This window comes from Xenopus laevis, chromosome 1S (genome assembly GCF_017654675.1).
Source record: "Xenopus laevis strain J_2021 chromosome 1S, Xenopus_laevis_v10.1, whole genome shotgun sequence".
Lineage (NCBI taxonomy): Eukaryota > Metazoa > Chordata > Amphibia > Anura > Pipidae > Xenopus > Xenopus laevis.
In genome coordinates, this window is record NC_054372.1 from 76970763 (window position 1) to 76990570 (window position 19808).

The window sequence follows — 19808 nt, forward strand, 5'->3', positions numbered from 1 at the left end:
GATACAACCAACAGATGGCGCTGTGTGATATTGCAGTTACTGTTATTCTTTGATATAACCAACAGAGGGTGCACTGTTATTCTTTCATAAACCAACAGAGGGCATTGTGGGATATTGCAGTCTCTCCCCAAGTGAACTGTTGGTATAGGAATGATTAAAAGTGACTGCAATCTCGGCTACTGCCCGCTGACCCGAGTATAAGCCGAGGTAGACTTTTTCAGCACATTTTGGATGCTGAAAAACTCGGCTTATACTCGAGTATATACGGTGTGTATATATATATATATACTCGAGTATATACGGGGTATATATATATATATATATATATATATATATATATACAGTATATATACACACACAATAGTGCACCTGTTCCGCACTCCGAAATACAAAGGCTCAACCTGGGTGCTCATCCGAATAAAAATGGATACAAATGCAGGGTGGCAGCACTCCAAGGATTTTGCAACAAGATAAGGTGTCACATAAAGCAGGTTTATTAAATCCGACGTTTCAGTTCCGTACAGGAACTTTCTTCAGGGAAAAACAGAACACAGTGCACAGTGAGGTGTTTAAATCTGCAAAATGGTGCCAAGCAAGGTTGCTAGGCAACCAGTACACAACGTTAACAACCCTCAGCCCCAGGGAGTGTAGGAAAAGAGTGTATAGTGGGGAATAAGCAGTCTTGTAACAAGGCCTCCTCGCCAATTATTAACTAACAGTGCTTAGGAAATGTAGAAGCATAATAGCATAAAATACGGAGCAAGGGGGCGTGTCTACCGCTGTCCATGGTCCTTTAGAGGTGGGTGTTGCGCAGTCCGGCTAAGGCTTCAGTGGGGCAGAGCGGTATGATGCTCCAACAAGGCACAACCCTCGGTAACCTGGTCCATTGCCCATAGCGACGCACAGCAGCGTCTTGCGGCCTTAAAGTTTGGGACACCGTAGCGCAGCGGCATAGTCGCATATACTGCGGAAGTGCTCGCATTGCTACATTTAGTCCGACTGTTGTGCCAGGGGTAGTTTTTGCCACATATAAGCGTTTACATGTCCCCACTTGCCGCACCACCTCGCCCACTTACCCACATACCAGGACCAGCGAACAGCTCCATTTTAAGGGGGCAGCCCTTTCGCTAGGTTCAATAGCCAACTGTTAGCCTGTAGGGCATAAGTAAAAGCTATGCCCAATCAGAAAAGCGTGAGTCATTGGTCTTGAAAGTAGGTTAAATCAACAATGTTGCAGATGGTACTGTGACAAATGTCAATACAGAAAAGACATAGTTATAGTAATAACAAAGTAGCCAAGGCGAAATCACGAAACAGAGAAGACAATATATATATATATATAATAATATTTAAATAAAGCACCCCAATGGTAATAGTTCATTGAGTCCACGGGGGGCCACAGTATCCAGTTTATGGATCCACCTGGACTCCCTCCTGAGTAGTGCTTGGTCTCTGTTGCCTCCCGTGGCCAGGGGGGGTTGGTGGTCAATCGCCATGCACCTGAAAGTTGGAAGTGAATGTCCTTTTAATAAAAAGTGTTTGACTACAGGTTGTAAAGCTTTACCTTCTTTTAATGCTTTACTTATGGCCGAACGATGGTTACCAATCCTCTCCTTCAATGTTGTGCATGTTTTTACAACATAGTACATGCCACATGGGCAAGTGATGATATAGACAATGTAGGTGGAACAGCAGCCCAATCTATGCAAAATTTTGAATCTTTTGCCAGTGTGTGGATGGGGAAAATCTGGCCCAGTTAATAAACACCGGCATGTAACACAATCAGGGCATTTATAACATCCCATCTTCTTCTGTGATGTTAGCCAGTCAGTCTCTGTGTTGGAGACCTCCTTGAAATCAGTCCTAACCAGAAGGTCTCTCAAGTTCTTGCCCCTTCTAACGCCCAACACTGGTTTCTTGGCAGCATGTAAGCTCAAAGAGTCATCCATGCTCAGCATAGGCCCGTATTTGTTAATGCTTGCTGATAATTGACGAGATACAGATGAAAAAGTGGTGGTAAAAATCAGGGGGTTACTGGACTTCTCTATATCCTTTGGTGTCGTGCAGAGGAGATTACTTTGAGTATGCTGTAATGCCCTGTCCAATTGTTCACACAAGATTCCTGCGAGTATCCTCTGTTTAAAAATCTGTCAAACATCTCACCAAGTTGTATTTCGGCCGTCATCCTATTACTGTTATTACGTATTACTCTCAAAAATTGTGAGTATGGGATTCCACGAATAGTGGTCGGCGGATGATGGCTTGCTATGTGCAGAATCGAATTACAATCAGTCGGTTTTCTGAAAAGTCTAGTACCCACCCCCGATCCTTCCAAAAAAATGTTAAGGTCAAGGAAGTCAATATCCATTTGGCTGATCCACTTTAGATTTTTTTCTCCAGCTCTGCACCCAGCTACCTTTTAGGGGGTCAGGCTTGCCTTGCCCCCGTTCTCCACATGCTTACCACCTTGGTAAGCACAAATTCAATTATTTTATGGAGGTTTATTTCGGGAACCAGATTTGCTTCCAGTTAAGACTACAACTTCTTAGCCACATCTGTTTGTACGTCCTTCTGTGCCTACACAACTCCTACCAGTCATCACACCTGTGGAGGTTATCCGGGGATGGCGGAGAGCTTCACACAACTACCACTGGACATGGACACCAGCTTGGACTTCACGTTTACCTCACAAGATGCGGATAGGATCCTTTTTTCTGTCACCCCACAAGATATTGCTGTGAGTAAATCAAGTATAGACATTTATCATGACCTGCTAAACCTTAAAAGAAAAGAACAGGATTTATTACTGCATGGCATTTATTTATCTAATTATCATCGACAACGCTTAATTCCCAGGGGTTTTTGAATAAATAACATCCCTACCCTAGGCCGCAATAATCCAGAATTATGTGCTAAATGGTGCGGGATACTCAACAGATGTTCATTTGACCTTATTCTACTGGTTGTAGAGCAAGTTGGCAAGGAATTGGCGGGGACAAGTGAAGATATTGGACTACTTGAACAACAACAGTTGGATATACTCAAAGCCGATGCTGCCACTGACTGGCTGGATAAACTCCAGAAAGTAGTTGACAAGTACAAACAAGACCTTACCACATTTAAACAGAATAAATTAGTAAAGGTCGCTGACGACTATAAGTCAAAACGCATGTATGGGTGGCTTATGGGTCTCAGATCTGACAACTACAGGGGACCACCAAGACGCAGGAAACGCATCCCCAGAACTATCCACACTGTGGATAGCTCAGACCAATCGACGGATTCTGAGAAGAGGACCGGCAACTCTTCTTCTTTTTTAGGGGTTGCCACAAGAACAAAGTTTGTAAAAGAAAAAGAAGGTGGAGAGGGCACACAAGATGGTGGGGGGGGGGGGGGCTATAAACCTAAGAGGGAAACCACCCAGGGGGAAGAAAATATAATTTTTAACTTGAGCAAACACATACTCCAACCGGGAGAGATTGCTTTGTTGTCCAAGGGCTTATCTTTTGTCCCTGCTGCCCCTCCATATTAATTTGATCTTCTAGTTGATATTCATAGATTTCAAAGAAAGCTGAAGCTTAAAGAATATTTCAAAAATTCATCAGAAAAACTGCATCCCTAAGCTTCGGGCTAAGAGCAATTTTGAACCTCCCAAACCCCCGGCTTCCATTAAGACTTTTGGGAACATTCTCAGTAGAGAAAGTAGCAAAATGACAGTTACTGCAAGTCCGCGCCATAATCTAACTTCCACAGAAAGATTGGCTTTTAAAACACTAAAAGAAGACAGGGAGCTGCAGGGTGAATTTTGTCTTTGGGGAGGCTACTTAACACCTTAGGGCTGAACTTCACAGTGCATTGATGTCCGATTCATCTCCAGGCAATTACACGCATGCGATGTGCAGAAGATGATGGAACGGAATGTGAAATAACAGGTACAACCAGCGCCGATTTACACCTTTATGCTGTCTGAGGTGGCCTTCCGTTGCCGCACCGACCCCTCCTCACGGTGCTCACATTTTCTGCGCAGGAGGGGGTTGGGGCGCTGCACAACACTAGTGCAGAGAGCGCAATTGCGCTCTCTGCACTAGAAGAGCCAAATTTCCAGGTTGAAAACCGGAAATTCGTCTCTTAGTTACCAGGAGCGGCTCTGCTGCCTGAGGTGAGTGGATCAACTCACCTCATTGGTGGAGCGCCCCTGGGTACAACTACATGTATGCGTCTTCATCCGACAGTCGGATACATGTAGTTTGTACCTGTAATTTTTGTTCCATTAACTTCTACACATCAGACACATGTGCGTTTCATCTCCTGGCGACGAATCGGACATCAAAGTGCCGTGGAATTCAGCCCTTATTTGTCAGGACTGTTTGGTCTTGCATGTCCAGTAAACACATGGCATGTCATAAATCAAAGTACCCCAGGAATAAGTAAATGCCAAGAAACGTCTTTGCTTCTAACAAGTGGCAAAATGGGTATGTCTAGTCCTCATTCCCCCTGCTTATCTCACTGCTGATTTGAAAACACTGACAACAAAGCAAACAGAAGGAAGTTGTACACTGAGAATCGACTCTATCTATCTAGCAAGGGCCAAAAAAGCAAGTATCTTTAATTTTCCTGTTTAATTTGATCTCCCATTTACCCAGACAAAACCCACTAAATGCATTTGAATATCTATGAGTGTTGAGTGGTGTAGTTGACCACCAGCTTGGGGCTGCAGGACAGTGCTGGGCCATTCTGGCCAGGCTCCCCAGGCAACTCAGCTGATGGCGTCATCCCCCTCTGCTCCACCGCACACAACAAAGGGAACGAGTGCTGGAATGAGTGCGCACGTGTACAGTTGCGCGAATACAAGCGCTCGCTTGGTCGTACGCAAGGGAGCGTGTGCAGATAGGCACACATCAGCAGGAGTGAGCTTGGCCCCATTAGTGAGGTAATACCTCCGGACTAGGGGTAGGCGACAGGGAAGGTACATGCCTGGTGCCCCCCAAGGTTTGCACCCTAGGCACATGTCTCTTCTGCCTACCCCTTTTCCGGCCCTGCTGCAGGATGAACCCTGGTAGTAGCTGAAGTGGATTATGTGGGTTCTGGCAAATGCCAGAGGGGCTGGTATAGGGTGCCATAGAAAGTCAGTATTTAGTGGGCTGGTGGGGTCTGTGTGGGCCTCTGTGTGGGCCTTTCTATACCTGAAATGTCAGGGCCTATTTTAATTCTCAGTCCAGCCCTGCTGACAACCCAAGCACATGATATAGTTGGGTTGAAGTACAATGACATACATTATGGCACAGTGGCTCTGGGTTCAGACACAAAAGAATGCAGACGAGTGGAGAGGATGTTTCTTGGCCTGCATTTATACAAAGCTCAGTTTGGTATTGGAGAAAGCAGTAGCTGCAGCACTGATACACTCTCTCAGGATGGACCCCCTAGTCTTGTCTCCCATGTTACCCTTTTTTTTACTTTTGTAATCTACTTTTCTATCCTGTCCTTACTCTATTCCACTTTTCATTTGACATCATTAAATCTTCCACCACCAATACATTCCAGCGTTTTTAACCCTTTTTCTCTCTTTGTTTACCCATTTTTCCCTTATATTACTTTCCAGCGCAACTTGTATTTTTTCTACAAAACTTGCATTTTGGTGAAACCTCTCCCATGTTTCTGTGATCTAATTTAAGTTGCTTCACATGAAATGCATGATTTATTATTTTTCTATTGTTTCCTGACCGGTTGAGAAAAGGGCTGAACAGAATTCATATGGCAAAAGTATAGTGATAAAGTACCTGCATGTTGGCCCTTGCACACATAACCTGGGGACTTTTAGATATTCATAGCTGCATGCACAGATTGATTGAAAAGGAAGACAGACAGCACAGCAGGAACTTCAGCGTTTTCCCTTCAAAGTGTAAGTCCCAGTCCTGCCACAAGGGGATTGGCTAGGCTAGAGCAGGGCTCAAATTTCTTCATCCAGTTCAGCCAATCACATTGTAGCTGAACCGGGACTTAGAACTTGAAGGGAAAAACTAAATCGGAAGCTGCAGTTTTAACTGTGATCACAAGCTCTGTTGTGGACAGAATAAATAGTTAGTAAACTTTTGATTTTTTTTTTCTTTTCTCCTCATTTTTTTATTATGCAGGTTTGGGGAGGCCTTCCCTAGCCTTTATTAAAATCAGCCTATGAGGAGCTGGTTATTAGACCAGCGGATCTTGAGATCCTGAGCCAACTCTCTGACAGTACGACCTATAGGCTTCTACCAGAGGATCCCACATACAAGTTTAAAAAGGAACTTGATGACTTTTTAATGATGGCCAAAAATGCTGGATGGCTGGACGCCAATACTAATGTTAATTTTTTCGTTACACAATACCCTAGGATGCCCATCATATATTCTTTGCCTAAAGTCCATAAGTCTCTGTCGGCTCCTCCCAGAAGACCAATCATATCAGCGAAAGGTTCCTTATATCAGTCCATTTCCACTTATGTAGACCAGTATCTGCAGGCCCTTGTACATGCCATGACTTCATATACACAAGATTCCGGCCATGTGATCAGGAGACTGAAAGAACTGCCACCCATTCCTCCAAACAGTATTTTGTCCACAATGGATGTCAAAAGCCTGTATACGGTGATCCCACATGACCAGGGGATCCAAGCCTGTCGCAAAGCTCTTCAGACCATACCTCCCAGCGATGTACCCTCTGAGTTCCTGCTTCACCTGCTTGAACTTACTGTACATTGTCCATTTGAACATTCATTTTATCTCCAAACATCGGGCACGGCGATGGGAAGTGCTCTGGCACCTTCCTATGCCAACATCTACATGCTTGAATTTGAGACTATCAACATACTTCCACGTCTGGGGTATTCGATACTTACCTACTTAACTCCATTGACGATCTCTTCCTGATATGGACAGACACAGAGGAAGCTCTTCTGTCATTCCATCAGGAATTGAATTCAATAGACAGTCCAATCAAACTCACCCTGAATCACAGCCAAATGGATATTGACTTCCTTGACCTCAACATTTTTTTGGAAGGATCGGGGGTAGGTACTAGACTTTTCAGAAAACCGACTGATCGTAATTCGATTCTGCAAGTAGCAAGTCATCATCCCCCGACCACTATTCATGGAATCCCATGCTCACAATTTTTGAGAGTAATACATAATAACAGTAATAGGATGACGCCCGAAATACAACTTGGTGAGATGTTTGACAGATTTTTAAACAGCGGATACTCGCAGGAATCTTTGTGTGAACAATTGGACAGCGCATTACAGCATACTCAAAGTAATCTCCTCTGCACGACACCAAAGGACATAGAGAAGTCCAGTAACCCCCTGATTTTTACCACCACTTTTTCATCTGTATCTCGTCACTTATCAGCAAGCATTAACAAATACTGGCCTATGCTGAGCATGGATGATTCTTTGAGCTTACATGCTGCCAAGAAACCAGTGTTGGGCTTTAGAAGGGGCAAGAACTTGAGAGACCTTCTGGTTAGGACTGATTTCAAGGGGGTCTCCAACACAGAGACTGACTGGCTAACATCACAGAAGAAGATGGGATGTTATAAATGCCCTGATTGTGTTACATGCCGGTGTTTATTAACTGGGCCAGATTTTCCCCATCCACACACTGGCAAAAGATTCAAAATTCTGCATAGATTGGGCTGCTGGAACCTTAGGGTTGCCACCTTTTCTGGAAAAAAATACCGGCCTTCGTATATATTTTTTTTATATTATAGAAGGTAAAGCTTTACAACCTGTAGCCAAACACTTTTTATTAAAAGGACATTCACTTCCAACAAGGACCGGCATCAGAAATTGCAGGGCCCCATACAACAAAATTTCATGGGCCCCCTGGGCTGCGCCCACCGCAAGCCCCACCTACAGGTCCGCCCCCCACCACCCAGTAAAAAAACAAAAAAAAATATTGGTGGTCAAGGTTCCAACGTGTTAATAAAAAATAAAAAGATATTGGTGGTCAGGGTCCCCCATAAAAAACATTTGTGGCCAGGGCCCCCCCAATAAAAAATATTGGTGGCTAGGACCCCACATGAGAAAAAAAATTGGTGGCCAGGCCCCCCCCCCCCACAGTATAAGAAAATTGGTGGCCAGAGCCCCTTAAACGTCCATGTCTTCCAGAAGTCAGCAGCTTTTAGAAAGATGGGGGCCCGGCTAATCAAGTAAGTGTGGCATGGTCGGGCCCCCCTTACCCTCGGGCCCCCCTACAACTCTCCCCCCTGTCCCCCCCTGATGGCTGCCCTGCTTCCAACTTTCAGGTGCATGGCGATTGACCACCAACCCCCCTGGCCAGGGGAGGCAACAGAGACCAAGTACTACTCAGGAGGGAGTCCAGGTGGATCCATAAACTGGATACCGTGGCCCCCCGTGGACTCAATGAACTATTACCATTGGGGTGCTTTATTTAAATATTGTCATATATTGTCTTCTCTGTTTCGTGATTTGGCTTTGGCTACTTTGTAATTATTATAACTATGTCTTTTCTGTATTGACATTTGTCACAGTACCATCTGCAACTTTGTTGATTTAACCTACTTTCCAGACCAATGACTCACACTTTTCTGATTGGGTATAGCTTTTACTTATGCCCTACAGGCTAACAGTTGGCTATGGAACCTAGCGAAAGGGCTGCCCCTTAAAATGGAGCAGTTCGCTGGTCCTGGTATGTGGGTAAATGGGCGAGGTGGTATGTAAATGTATCCACTTGCTTAAAAGTATTCATCTCAACTCAACTCATCTCAAATGACCCTTAAAAAAAAATATGTACACTTAGGTCCATAAATCTTTGGACAGAGACAACTTTTTTCTAATTTTGCTTCTGTACATTACCACAATGAATTTTAAATGAAAAAACTCAGATGCAGTTGAACTGCAGACTTTCAGCTTTAATTCAGTGGGTTGAACAAAAAGATTGCATAAAAATGTGAGGAACTAAAGCTTTTTTTAACACAATCATTTCGTTTCAGGGGCTCAAAAGCAATTCAACAATTGACTCAAAGGCTATTTCATGGGCAGGTGTGGGCAATTCCTGCGTTATTTCATTATCAATGAAGCAGATAAAAGCCTGGAGTTGATTTGAGGGGGTTGCTTGGACGATTTTGGAGCTCTCCATGCAGGTACAATTTGGTACATCCTGAGAAAGAAAGTACTGGTGAACCAGCAACGCAAAAAGAACTGGACGTCCACAGAAGACAACAGTGGTGGATGGTCGCAGAATCATTTCCATGGTGAAGTGAAACCCCTTCACATCAGTTAACAAGTGAAAAACACTCTCCAGGAGGTAGGCGTATCGATATCCAAGTCTACCATAAAGAGAAGACTGCATGAAAGTAAAACAGAGGGTGCACTGCAAGGTGCAAGCCACTCATAAGCATTAAGAATAGAAAGGCTAGATTGGATTTTGCTAAAAAAAAACATCTAAAAAAGCCAGTACAGTTCTGAAAAAACATTCTTCAGACAGATGAAACCTTTACCAGAATGATGGCAAGAAAAAAGTATGGAGAACAGCTCATGATCCAAAGCATACCACATCTCTATAAAACATGGCAGAGGCAGTGTAGTGGCTTGGGCATGCATGGCTGCCATTGGCACTGGGACACTAGTGTTTATCGATGATGTGACACAGGACAGAAGCAGCCGAATGAGGTGTTCAAAGACATAATGTCTGCTCAAATCCAGCTAAATGCAGTCAAATTGATTGAAAGGTGTTTCATAATACAAATGGACAATGACCCAAAACATACAGCCAAAGCAACCCAGGTGTTTATTAAAGCAAAGAAGTGGAATATTCTTGAAAGTCAGTGACCTGATCTGAACCCAATTGAGCATGCATTTCACTTGCTGAAGACTAAACTTTGGACAGAAAGGCCCACAAACAAACAGCAACTGAAAGCCACTGCAGTAAAGGCCTGGCAGAGCATTAAAAATGTCCATGAGTTCAAGACTTCAGGCTGTCATTGCCAGCAAAGAGTTTTCAACCAAGTATTAGAAATGAACATTTTATTTTCAGTTTTTTAATTTGTCCAATTCCTTTTGCAAAACAGGCTTTAGTTCCTCACATTTTTATGCAATCTTTTTGTTCAACCCATTGAATTAAAGCTGAAAGTCTGCAGTTCAACTGCATCTGAGTTGTTTCATTTAAAATTCATTGTGGTAATGTACAGAAACAAAATTATAAAAAAGTTGCCTCTGTACAAAGATTTATGGACCTAACTGTACATATGGAAAGTATAATATATTACAAAAAAGAAAGAAAGAAAAACAAACTTACCTAGGTGATTTTGCCAAGATCTTAAAGTTGCTTCCTCAATGAAAGGCCTTACAATAGTGATATCAACATGACCTCTTTCATTTATTGGAAAGTTCACCTTAAACATATCCTCCAATACGTGTTTCTTGCTGTGAATAAGTTCTATCCATACTCTATTAACAGCTTTCAGTAGGAGCTGGCGCCCTAAGGTGAAATTAATAAGATATTTTCTTTGAGCTTGATATTTTCTTTGGAACATACCCAAAAAAGTAACGATACAGTATAAATTAGAAAGTGAATTGAATGATCTGCAAGTCATCTAAACCCTATTTAATTGGAAATGGTACACAGACAACATATCAAATGATGAAACTAATAAATGTTATTGTTTTTTAAAAAAATAAATGCTCATCTTGAATATGATGTAAGCAACACCGTGTGACAATGGCAGCAAAAGCTGTACAATGTTAAAATAAAAAACCAACAAAAAACCTGAAGGAACATCAGCAATCGGCAACAGGTTAGTTATAAAAAAAGAGAATCCCAGAGAGGATAAAAATTCTCAGGTTCAATATTTGACATGTTGTCTTTGTAATATTTGCAATTAAATATTGGTTTAACCCCTTAATTGCCAGCAAAATTTCGGATTTCGGTTGCACTAAATGCCAGACGTTTTTGAAACATTTTGTGCTCTCTCACTTTAGGGGCATTTTCTGAGGGGAAACCTTTAGTTTACCTAGGAAAACTATATATTTTTTTAGGGAGAACCTGAGCTTTCTAAATCTGCCTGGGTTTTCTTGTATTTCCACCTCTGCAAAAGACTTATAGCGCTAAATACCAAAAAAAAATTGGTAATTCATAATATATGAATCTATACCATAAAAAGATTTCATTTTACACAGGAAAATCCAACTGACTTGGAAAGCCTCAGGTCTCTCCAACGTGCCAATATCAGATATGTATAGTTTTATTGAGATTTAGGATTTCTGTACAGCAAAAACTCCAGGCAGTATATTACCAAATTTTGAAAGCACCAAGGCAGAAAATACATACTTTAGATTCCAAAAAGTCAGAAACAGTAGGTTTACCCCAGAAAACCTTATATTTTTGAAAAGTACACATTCTGCTGATTCCAAAATGGGTAACTATGTCTCTCTACTCCTAACTACCAAACATCAAAGCTTGTCTGAGCATAGCGGTTTTTATAAAAATGTATTACAATTCTGAAAAATCACTTCAAAGGTTTTATTTTGTGCTCCGCATATGCCACACTGTATTAGCAAGAAAAAGCACCCTGAATATGATTTCCAGGGGTCCACTGAACAGTTTGATGCCCATTGTGCATAGGTTTACCAAATTATCTGTCATTTAGAGACCCCAATATGAAGTTAGCACATTAGCAAATTGTCCAGGACTTTACTTCAGCTACTGAAAAATCAACACATGTCCTGTATTGTTTTGTGGGGTAAAAACACCGAAAATATTTTTACCCCACAAACCAATATAGTTTTGGAAAGTACACATTCTTCCGAATCTAAAATGGGTACCCATGCCTTTCTGCTCCAAACTACAGAGTCACAAGGCTTTCCCAAAATTGGAGGTTTTGGTGAAATACCTGAAAATTCAACTTTCCAGCATCATATCATCCATACATCATTACGTACCAAGAAAAAGCACCCTAAATATAATTGCCAGGGCTCCTCCAAACAGGTTGATGCCCATTGTACATAAGTTTACCAAAGTATCTGGCATTAAGAAGCCCCAAAATGAAGTTAGCGCATACAGATAATCCTGTGGGTCACTTCAGCTAATGAAAAATCAATGCATTAAATACATTTTTTGTGGGGTAGAAACACAGAAATATATGTTTACCCCCAAAACCATATATTTTTTAGAAAGTACATATTCTACCGAATCTAAAATGGGTACACACAAACTACTGAGTCACAAGGCTTTCCCAAAATTTGCCATTTTGGTGAAATATCTGAAAATTGCCTCAAAGCTTCAACTTTCCAGCATCATATTGTCACATGTATCATTAGGTACAAGAAAAAGCACACTAAATATGATTGCCAGGGGTCCACCAAGCAGTTTGATGGCCATTGTGCATAGGTTTAACAAAGTAAAAAAAATATAAATGCTAGGGGTCTACTGTATAGTTTGATGCAAAGATTTACCAAACTATGTGGCATACAGAGACCCCCAAACCCAAATAGTACATATGAATTTTCACGCATGACACACTGACAGCTACAATATAAGCACTCGGCATATGTATTATTCACCATATGCTTTGCTACCAGTATGGAGACCCTAGTAAACCCTAGAAATCACATTCTGACAAATCTAAAGCAGGTAATTACATCTATCTACTGCAAACTACAAAATTGCAAAGCTATGCTAAACATAACGGTTTTTATGAAATTTCTGAAAAATCGTCACAGACCTTCCATTTTACCCAATTATATACACACACGCCTTAGTCTACCAGCATTAAAGCATCCTAAATATGAATGGCAGGGGTCTACGGTACAGAGACCGAAATCCAAATAGTGCATATACATTTTCATGTATGACACTCCTAACAGTATGGAGAACCTAGAAAACCAATATATTTTCTGAAAGTACACATTCTGACAAATCTAAAGCAGGTAATTACATCTTTCTACTGTAAACTACAAAACTGCAAATCTATGCTAAGCATTCCGATTTTTATGAAATTTCTGAAAATCGTCACAAAGCTTGCATTTCACCCCATTATATAACCCACATTTTGTAACGTACCAGCAAAAGGCATTCTAAATATGAACGCCAGGGGTCTACTGAACAGCTTGATGCCCAATATGCATAGATAAACCAAACTATGTCACAGAGACCCAGAGATGGATATATATAGGAGACAAAATTTCCATGGGCAAAACAAAGTACAAAAGTACAAAGAACAAGTACAGAACGAAATGCTATAAAATCACTAAAATCCAACAAAACCAAGAAAGTGTAATCAGCAGTCAATCACAGTTTGAATATTTTAGCATGGCCAAATAGGTTTTATGGACAGAAATAAGTGAACAACACCTACGCAAAGCTGAAAATTCAATAAAATGGCTAAACAAGCAGATCACTGCAATGACAATATAATCACCAAAATAACATACAAAGGGTATTGCACAGTGCAATTAGCGAATACACTATTCGCAATGGCAATAAAAAACATGATGCAAAAAGAAAAAAGAGCTACAAAATTGTGTGTATATGTGCGTGTACACTTGACAAAATGTGTGTTGTGTGCATGTGCGTGCAAGTTTACGTGAGAAACCCCAACCCTGATCCCCCAAAAATGTATGTGAGTGTGTGTAAGTGTAAATGTAAGTGTGTAATAGTGGAAAAAGTGTGTGTTTGTGTATGTTAACCTGGGGGGTTGCAGGCAGCAGATCATGCTCTGCGACGTGGGACAGGCTGGAGACGCTGATCCTGGGAAGATCTGGGTCCGGGGTCGCCGATGAAGGAAACAGGAAGTGTAGGCAGGAGCAGGCAGCAACAGACCCACATGTCTGCCGCACCATTGGGGCCCCTGGTCGATTGCGGTCCAGGGGCCACTTTCCAACCCACTCTGCGGGGAAAGATCGAGACGCTCCTCCACTCCCCTGCCCAGATATGCTGCAGAATGTAGAATCTATGTTCTGTGGCATTTCATCACCTTTATACACAGAACATTATGTGGCATGTAAAGGGTTAAATGACTGCAAATCTTTGCACTCGTTTTATTTTATACAATGACCAAACTTTTTTTTTTTTTTTTGGGAAACAGTATTTTAATCAAATGTGAACAGACTGGGGTAACAAGAACCCACAAAAACCCACAAGAACATGATAACATGCACAAAAACTGGAAACGTTACAATGTTAATGCTATGTGTTCCTGAATGGCAAAGGGCCCTCTAAAGCCACAGCTCTCAGGGCTATTCTACAATTAGATTTGTAGGAGTTGGAGAGAACGGTTTATTAAAGGAACAGTAATACCAAAAAATTCAAGTGTTCAAAAGTAATGAAAATATAAAGTAATGTTGCCCTTCACTGGTAAAACTGGTGTGCTTGCTTCAGAAACTCTACTATAGTTTACATAAACAAGCTGCTGTGTAGCCATGGGGAGAGTCATTCAAGCACAGGATACACAGTAGATAACGGCTAAGTTCTGAGGAATCCCATTGTAAACTACAGAGTTTATCGGTTATCTGCTGTGTATCCTGTGTCTTTTCCTTTTTCCATCTTAAATGGCTGCCCCCATGCTTGTTTATATAAACTATAGTAGATTTTTAGGTTTATTACAACATAATTGCTACTACAGCACTATTTGCCTCACTGTATTGCTAGCCCTGACTCCTGAAGTAATGTTGCAAGCCAGTTGACTCCTGTTACAGTACATTGTTTTATGTTTCAGATCCAGTGAAAAACAAAGATAAACACTGCATTGATAAACAATTTTACATTTTATTTACAAGAAAGTTGAATAGAATTATAATCTCTTCACATTATGCAAAAATCAGTTGGGTAGAGAACCCCTTTAAAGGACAATGAAACTAAAATGGATTGGGGTTCAGCTGTACTGCCCTGACTTTCTGTAAATCAAAGTAGATACTATATGACAGCAACTTGAGCCTACTTTTTAAACCAGAAAAAATAACGTAACATAATCACTTAAATGGCCAAATTGATACCTGTACTTCTTAAACTTACAAATACACTTTCCAATAACTTTAAAGCCTTTGAAAATGTTTAATTAACGTACACTGGAAAGTTGCTTAGAATAATATTTACATTCATTATGTAAAATTAGGTTGTGGGCGGACAGCAACTTCTACCTAAGTTATTTGTAAATGTAACGGTTATCACCATATGACCATGTAGTTAAGCTGTGCAGAAACTAACAACAGCCAATTCAATCAGAATATAGATGGTCATTTTTGGAGAAAAAAATTGAAATCATCTCTATATATCTGAATGTGTGAGTTAATTTTCCTTTCAGCTTCCTTCATCAGTCATCTAGCCCATTAGCCAGCCATTTATACTGCATGAAAAGTGCCATATGTATGGTCATGGACAAGTTTAAGGTGACTAATGAAATTATCCTAACATGCAATGAAAATCAACACGTACTGTATATTGTACATGAAATCATGCTGAATATTTCTTGTGCTTTAACAGTTTCCCTAATTTGAATGACCCTGAGTTTAGGCAACCCCTTTTTTGTAAATATTTTATGTCATCGAATAATATAACTTTTTGCTTGATTTAGGCAAGGCACATGTTACCTTCACTGACATCTTGGTAGACACCATCTTGCTCTATATCAGATGGAATCATAATGTGCCACGTGGTCATCCTTGCTTCTGCTTCCAGTCCAAAGCCTTCTGGGTTACTGCATGAGATTTGAGATATGATTAAATACACAAGTCTGCTATATACAGGTACTACTAAATTAATTGTGCAACTAAAATGTTTCCACATTTACAAATTTACTGCTTTATCACTTAACATTAATGTAGAATGGAAGTTGGAAGAAAGTTCCAGACTTTGCAGTTTTTATTCATCAATCGATATGAAAATCAACAGTAACTTCTTTATGTTCCAAACACAAGTTAATTAAACTATATATTCAGTATCTATTAAGAGAAAACACATTTGTTTTTTACCTTCCCATGTGAAGGTTTATCAAGCAGTGTGCGAGGCAGGCAATAAATTCCTGGTCATGATTTCCAGGGCCCAAAATCAGGTTTCTATTTACAGTAAGAACACGCAGTGAGTCCAGAAGGGTCAATTGTTGTGCAACGTTTTTGTGAGCTCTTGAAAACTGGTACAAGATGGTCCGATTCAAGCAATTATAAATAGTTTCAAGTGACAAGCCCTGAGACCGTCGCTTTGACTGAAGAAACAAAGACAAATTAATATATTGGTTAAAAATGGTTATGGATTAAAACAGAGTGTAAACAATGTCATTCACCTTTTGATTTGATAGTTTGATTTTTTTTTTCTGTTCAAATCTTCAAGAAAAGAATTCAGTATTCAGTGGTGTTACTAATGGCAAAAGCAAACGGACTGCACCAGCTCCCAATAGGAGACCCGCAACACTGTCTAGTTTCTGGCATTGAAGTCTGGGTTAAAGGACCAGTAACACAAAACAATTTTTTTATTAAAAAATCAATTCTACCCACACTAATAATAGAACTACCCTGAATAAAGCTTATAAATATTAATGCTTTATTAAAAAAATACTGTTTGAAAACACTGCTTCCTGTCTACTGAAAAACAGCGATAGGGCAATTCACTCTGTAGATCTGCGCTCCACATCTTCACCCTAACCCGCCTTCTGCCAAAACCGGAATCAATGCGACTTTGGCAGCGGCAGGAATGTGTCAGTGATGTCTGCTATCAAACAACATGTCGTTGTGAAGCTGCTGCTGCCAACCTATTACCCCGTTGTAATCACTCCTTAAAGGAATAGTTCAGTGTAAAAATAAAAACTGGGTAAATAGATAGGCTGTGCAAAATAAAAAATGTTTCTAATATAGTTAGTTAGCCAAAAATGTAATATATAAAGGCTGGAGTGAACAGATTTCAAATAAAACAGCCAGAATCCAACTTCCTGCTTTTCAGCTCTATAACTCTGAGTTAGTCAGCGACTTGAAGGGGAGCCACATGGTACATTTCTGTTCAGTGAGTTTGTAATTGACCCTCAGCATTCAGCTCAGATTCAAAAGCAACAGATATGACCCATGTGGCCCCCCTCAAGTCTCTGATTGGTTACTGCCTGGTAGCCAGGGTAACCAGTCAGTGTAAACCAAGAGAGCTGAAACGCAGGAAGTAGTGATCTGACTGACATGTTATACACATGTTATACCTCAAATCACTCCAGCCTTTATACATTACATTTAGAACTATATTAGAAACATTTTTTATTTTGCACAGCCTATATTATTTACCCAGTTTTTATTTTTACACTGTACAATTCCTTTAATGCAGCTTGTCACCCGCAGCTCACAGCCTGCCCACCTGACACAGACCCCCTGTGCACCGGCTCTCTTCCGGCTGGCTCTCTGCAGCTTGGTCGCTTTGGGCAGGATAAACTTGGAGGCGAGTAGAATGCCCAGAACCAGCCCCGGCAGAGTGGCGACTTCTGGCAGTCATCCCTCCTGTTGCAGAGTGATCTCCAGTGACAGCGGGCCAATGTGGCTGCAATCAGCATCCAAATTAGCCTGGGAGCCCTCTCATCTTGCACCGGGGCCCATTATCCTGGTAGCCTGTAGGCACCAAATTAAGGGATGGCTGTCTTTCATAGATCCAAATAATCCAGATTTTAAAAAATGGCACAGGACATTTTATTAAAATGCCAAAAATAAACTTAGCAGGTTGTTTCTGCTGCAGTTATGGCTACATACTTCTAGTTAATCCATACTCCGCACCCCAACAATGTATAATGAACATACATATTTATGTAGATATAAAAAAGTGACTGCTGTTTTGCTATGGGTAGGTATTAAGATCAGACTAGTTGAAAATCGTAACTGCCATTGAACATATCTGGCATATGGTAACTAACTTAAATCAACCTACTTGTATAATAAGCTTATTCTTATTAATTAAATGAAAAGTAACATGACAAGCATTGTATGATAACTACTCATGGATTGGGGCCCTTAGGAAAGCCTTGCAGAGACAAAAATATATTTAATTTAAATCCAGCCAACATGGATATTAATCAGCACATTACCTGTGAGATAAGCTGAATAATGCGGTCTATTAGTATTTTGGAATCTTTGTTGAACATGCCCTGCCAAAGTTTGTCCACAACTCTTTGGGTAAAATAAAACACATTGTTCACCAGCACCTGGTAGTTTCCCCCGGTAGTCATCGGTAAGGAGGCATCTTCCCCTGTAAAGACAAAAATAAAACAAAAAACATCCATGCTGCTCTTTCACCTTCAAGAACAGAACCACATAATCTCACTGACCTCAAACTTCCAGCACCACACATGTCTCTATAAACCACAAAATCACACTACACAGTCAGAGAGGGTGCTATGTGACAGCTGTGGCAAAGGAGTCATAAATGCTATTGTAAGAACAAGCTTTTCAGGAGACATTTTGTTCAAACAATGCAATCTTTTTCTGCTGCTTTCAGGTTTATCAAAGGCCAGAAAGTTTGGTGGGCAAACTATGGGGTAAGGGGGGGATACCTGTTTCCCTGTTTCTCATTTTATTGGATTTTATAGTTTATTTAATCCAGATCCAACAAACTAAGGGCAAACTAAGTTTGCACATGGATAGGAAACTGGATACAGGATTGTGTACAGGGGGTGGTTGTTAATGGTACATTCTCTGCTTGGAGTAAGTAAGGTTCTTAGTGGGGTCCCTCAGGATTCTGTATTGGGTCCACTTTTATTTAACTCGTTCATTAAAGGAAAAGTAACACCAAAAAATTTAAGTTTTAAAAGTAATAAAAACATAATGTCCTGTTAGCATGCACTGGTACAACTGGTGTGTTTACTGCAGAAACACTACTATAGTTTATATAATGTGTGTAGCCATGGGTGCAGCCATTCAAAGCTAAAACAAGGAGAAAAGGAACAGGATACACAGCTTATAACCTAGATAACACATAAGTAGTGATGGGCGAATTTATTCGCGCGATTCGCTGCCAGTGAATAAATTTGCAAAACACCCGCGAAAATTCGCCCGAAAAAAATTCGCCGGCGTCATAAAAAATTTTCCGCCACGTGGAAAAAAACGCCCGCCAGCGTCAAAAACGGGCACTGGCGCCAGAAAAGAAAGGGTGCCGGCGTCAAAAATGGCCGCCATTTCGCGAATTTTTCGCCCATCACTACACATAAGGATCAGCCCCGGACTTGCCATCTGTGAGTTCAGGCAAATGCCCGAAGGGCCTCTCTTCTTATAGTGTACAGGCCCTATCTGTTGTGTAAAAGGGCTGCTTAGGTCGAGGGATCATCTTTGCTAGCCCAATCCCTTATTGAGTAAGGCCCTCCCTCTAGACCTTATCCTGACTAACCAATTAAAAAGGACTGAGGCAGGCTGAAGGCGCATGAGCATTTGGCATCAAGGGAAGCAGTGGATAGCTGGCTGCACGTACCATGGAAGCAGAGTTTGTTTCAGGCTGGGCCAAAGCTTTTATGTAGCAGTTTTCAGTTCAGCTCGTCAGCTTCCAGTGTAGGGCTCTAGTTGTAACAATGTAACAGTGTTTCCCTGGCTGAGCCTGCTGAGGAGCGGGGGCTGGGGGCCAGCACAGAGAAAGCAATGTACAGCTTGACAAGGTAAAAAAAATCCCTGCATTTTTTTCTTAGCAAAAAATTTAGCCCTGGGCAAAAAGCTTTACAATTATTCTACATTATTTCTACATTAATTGCTGTGTTTTCTGTGATATTGCAAATGTGCAGCCCTTTAACCTGTGGTGTTGAACTATAAGATTTCACCAAAAAATGTAAGGCCTTTAGGGCCATAGTCCTTATTCAGAGTGGAGCTATATTGT

The 19808-nt window shown here is 41.0% G+C and overlaps 1 protein-coding gene across 7 annotated transcripts in view; it reads right to left on the reverse strand.

Annotated features, from left to right (window-relative positions):
• Nucleotides 1-19808, reverse strand: part of LOC108704099 (WD repeat and FYVE domain-containing protein 3) — a 453243-nt gene that overhangs the window by 101251 nt on the left and 332184 nt on the right. For all 7 annotated transcript variants that reach the window (XM_041579765.1, XM_041579766.1, XM_041579762.1 and 4 more), the window contains 4 exons: nucleotides 18037-18197; nucleotides 15962-16191; nucleotides 15581-15687; nucleotides 10293-10475 (listed from right to left, as the gene is read on the reverse strand). In XM_041579765.1, the coding sequence (XP_041435699.1) occupies nucleotides 10293-10475; nucleotides 15581-15687; nucleotides 15962-16191; nucleotides 18037-18197 (681 nt within the window). The remainder of the gene's footprint in view (nucleotides 1-10292; nucleotides 10476-15580; nucleotides 15688-15961; nucleotides 16192-18036; nucleotides 18198-19808) is intronic.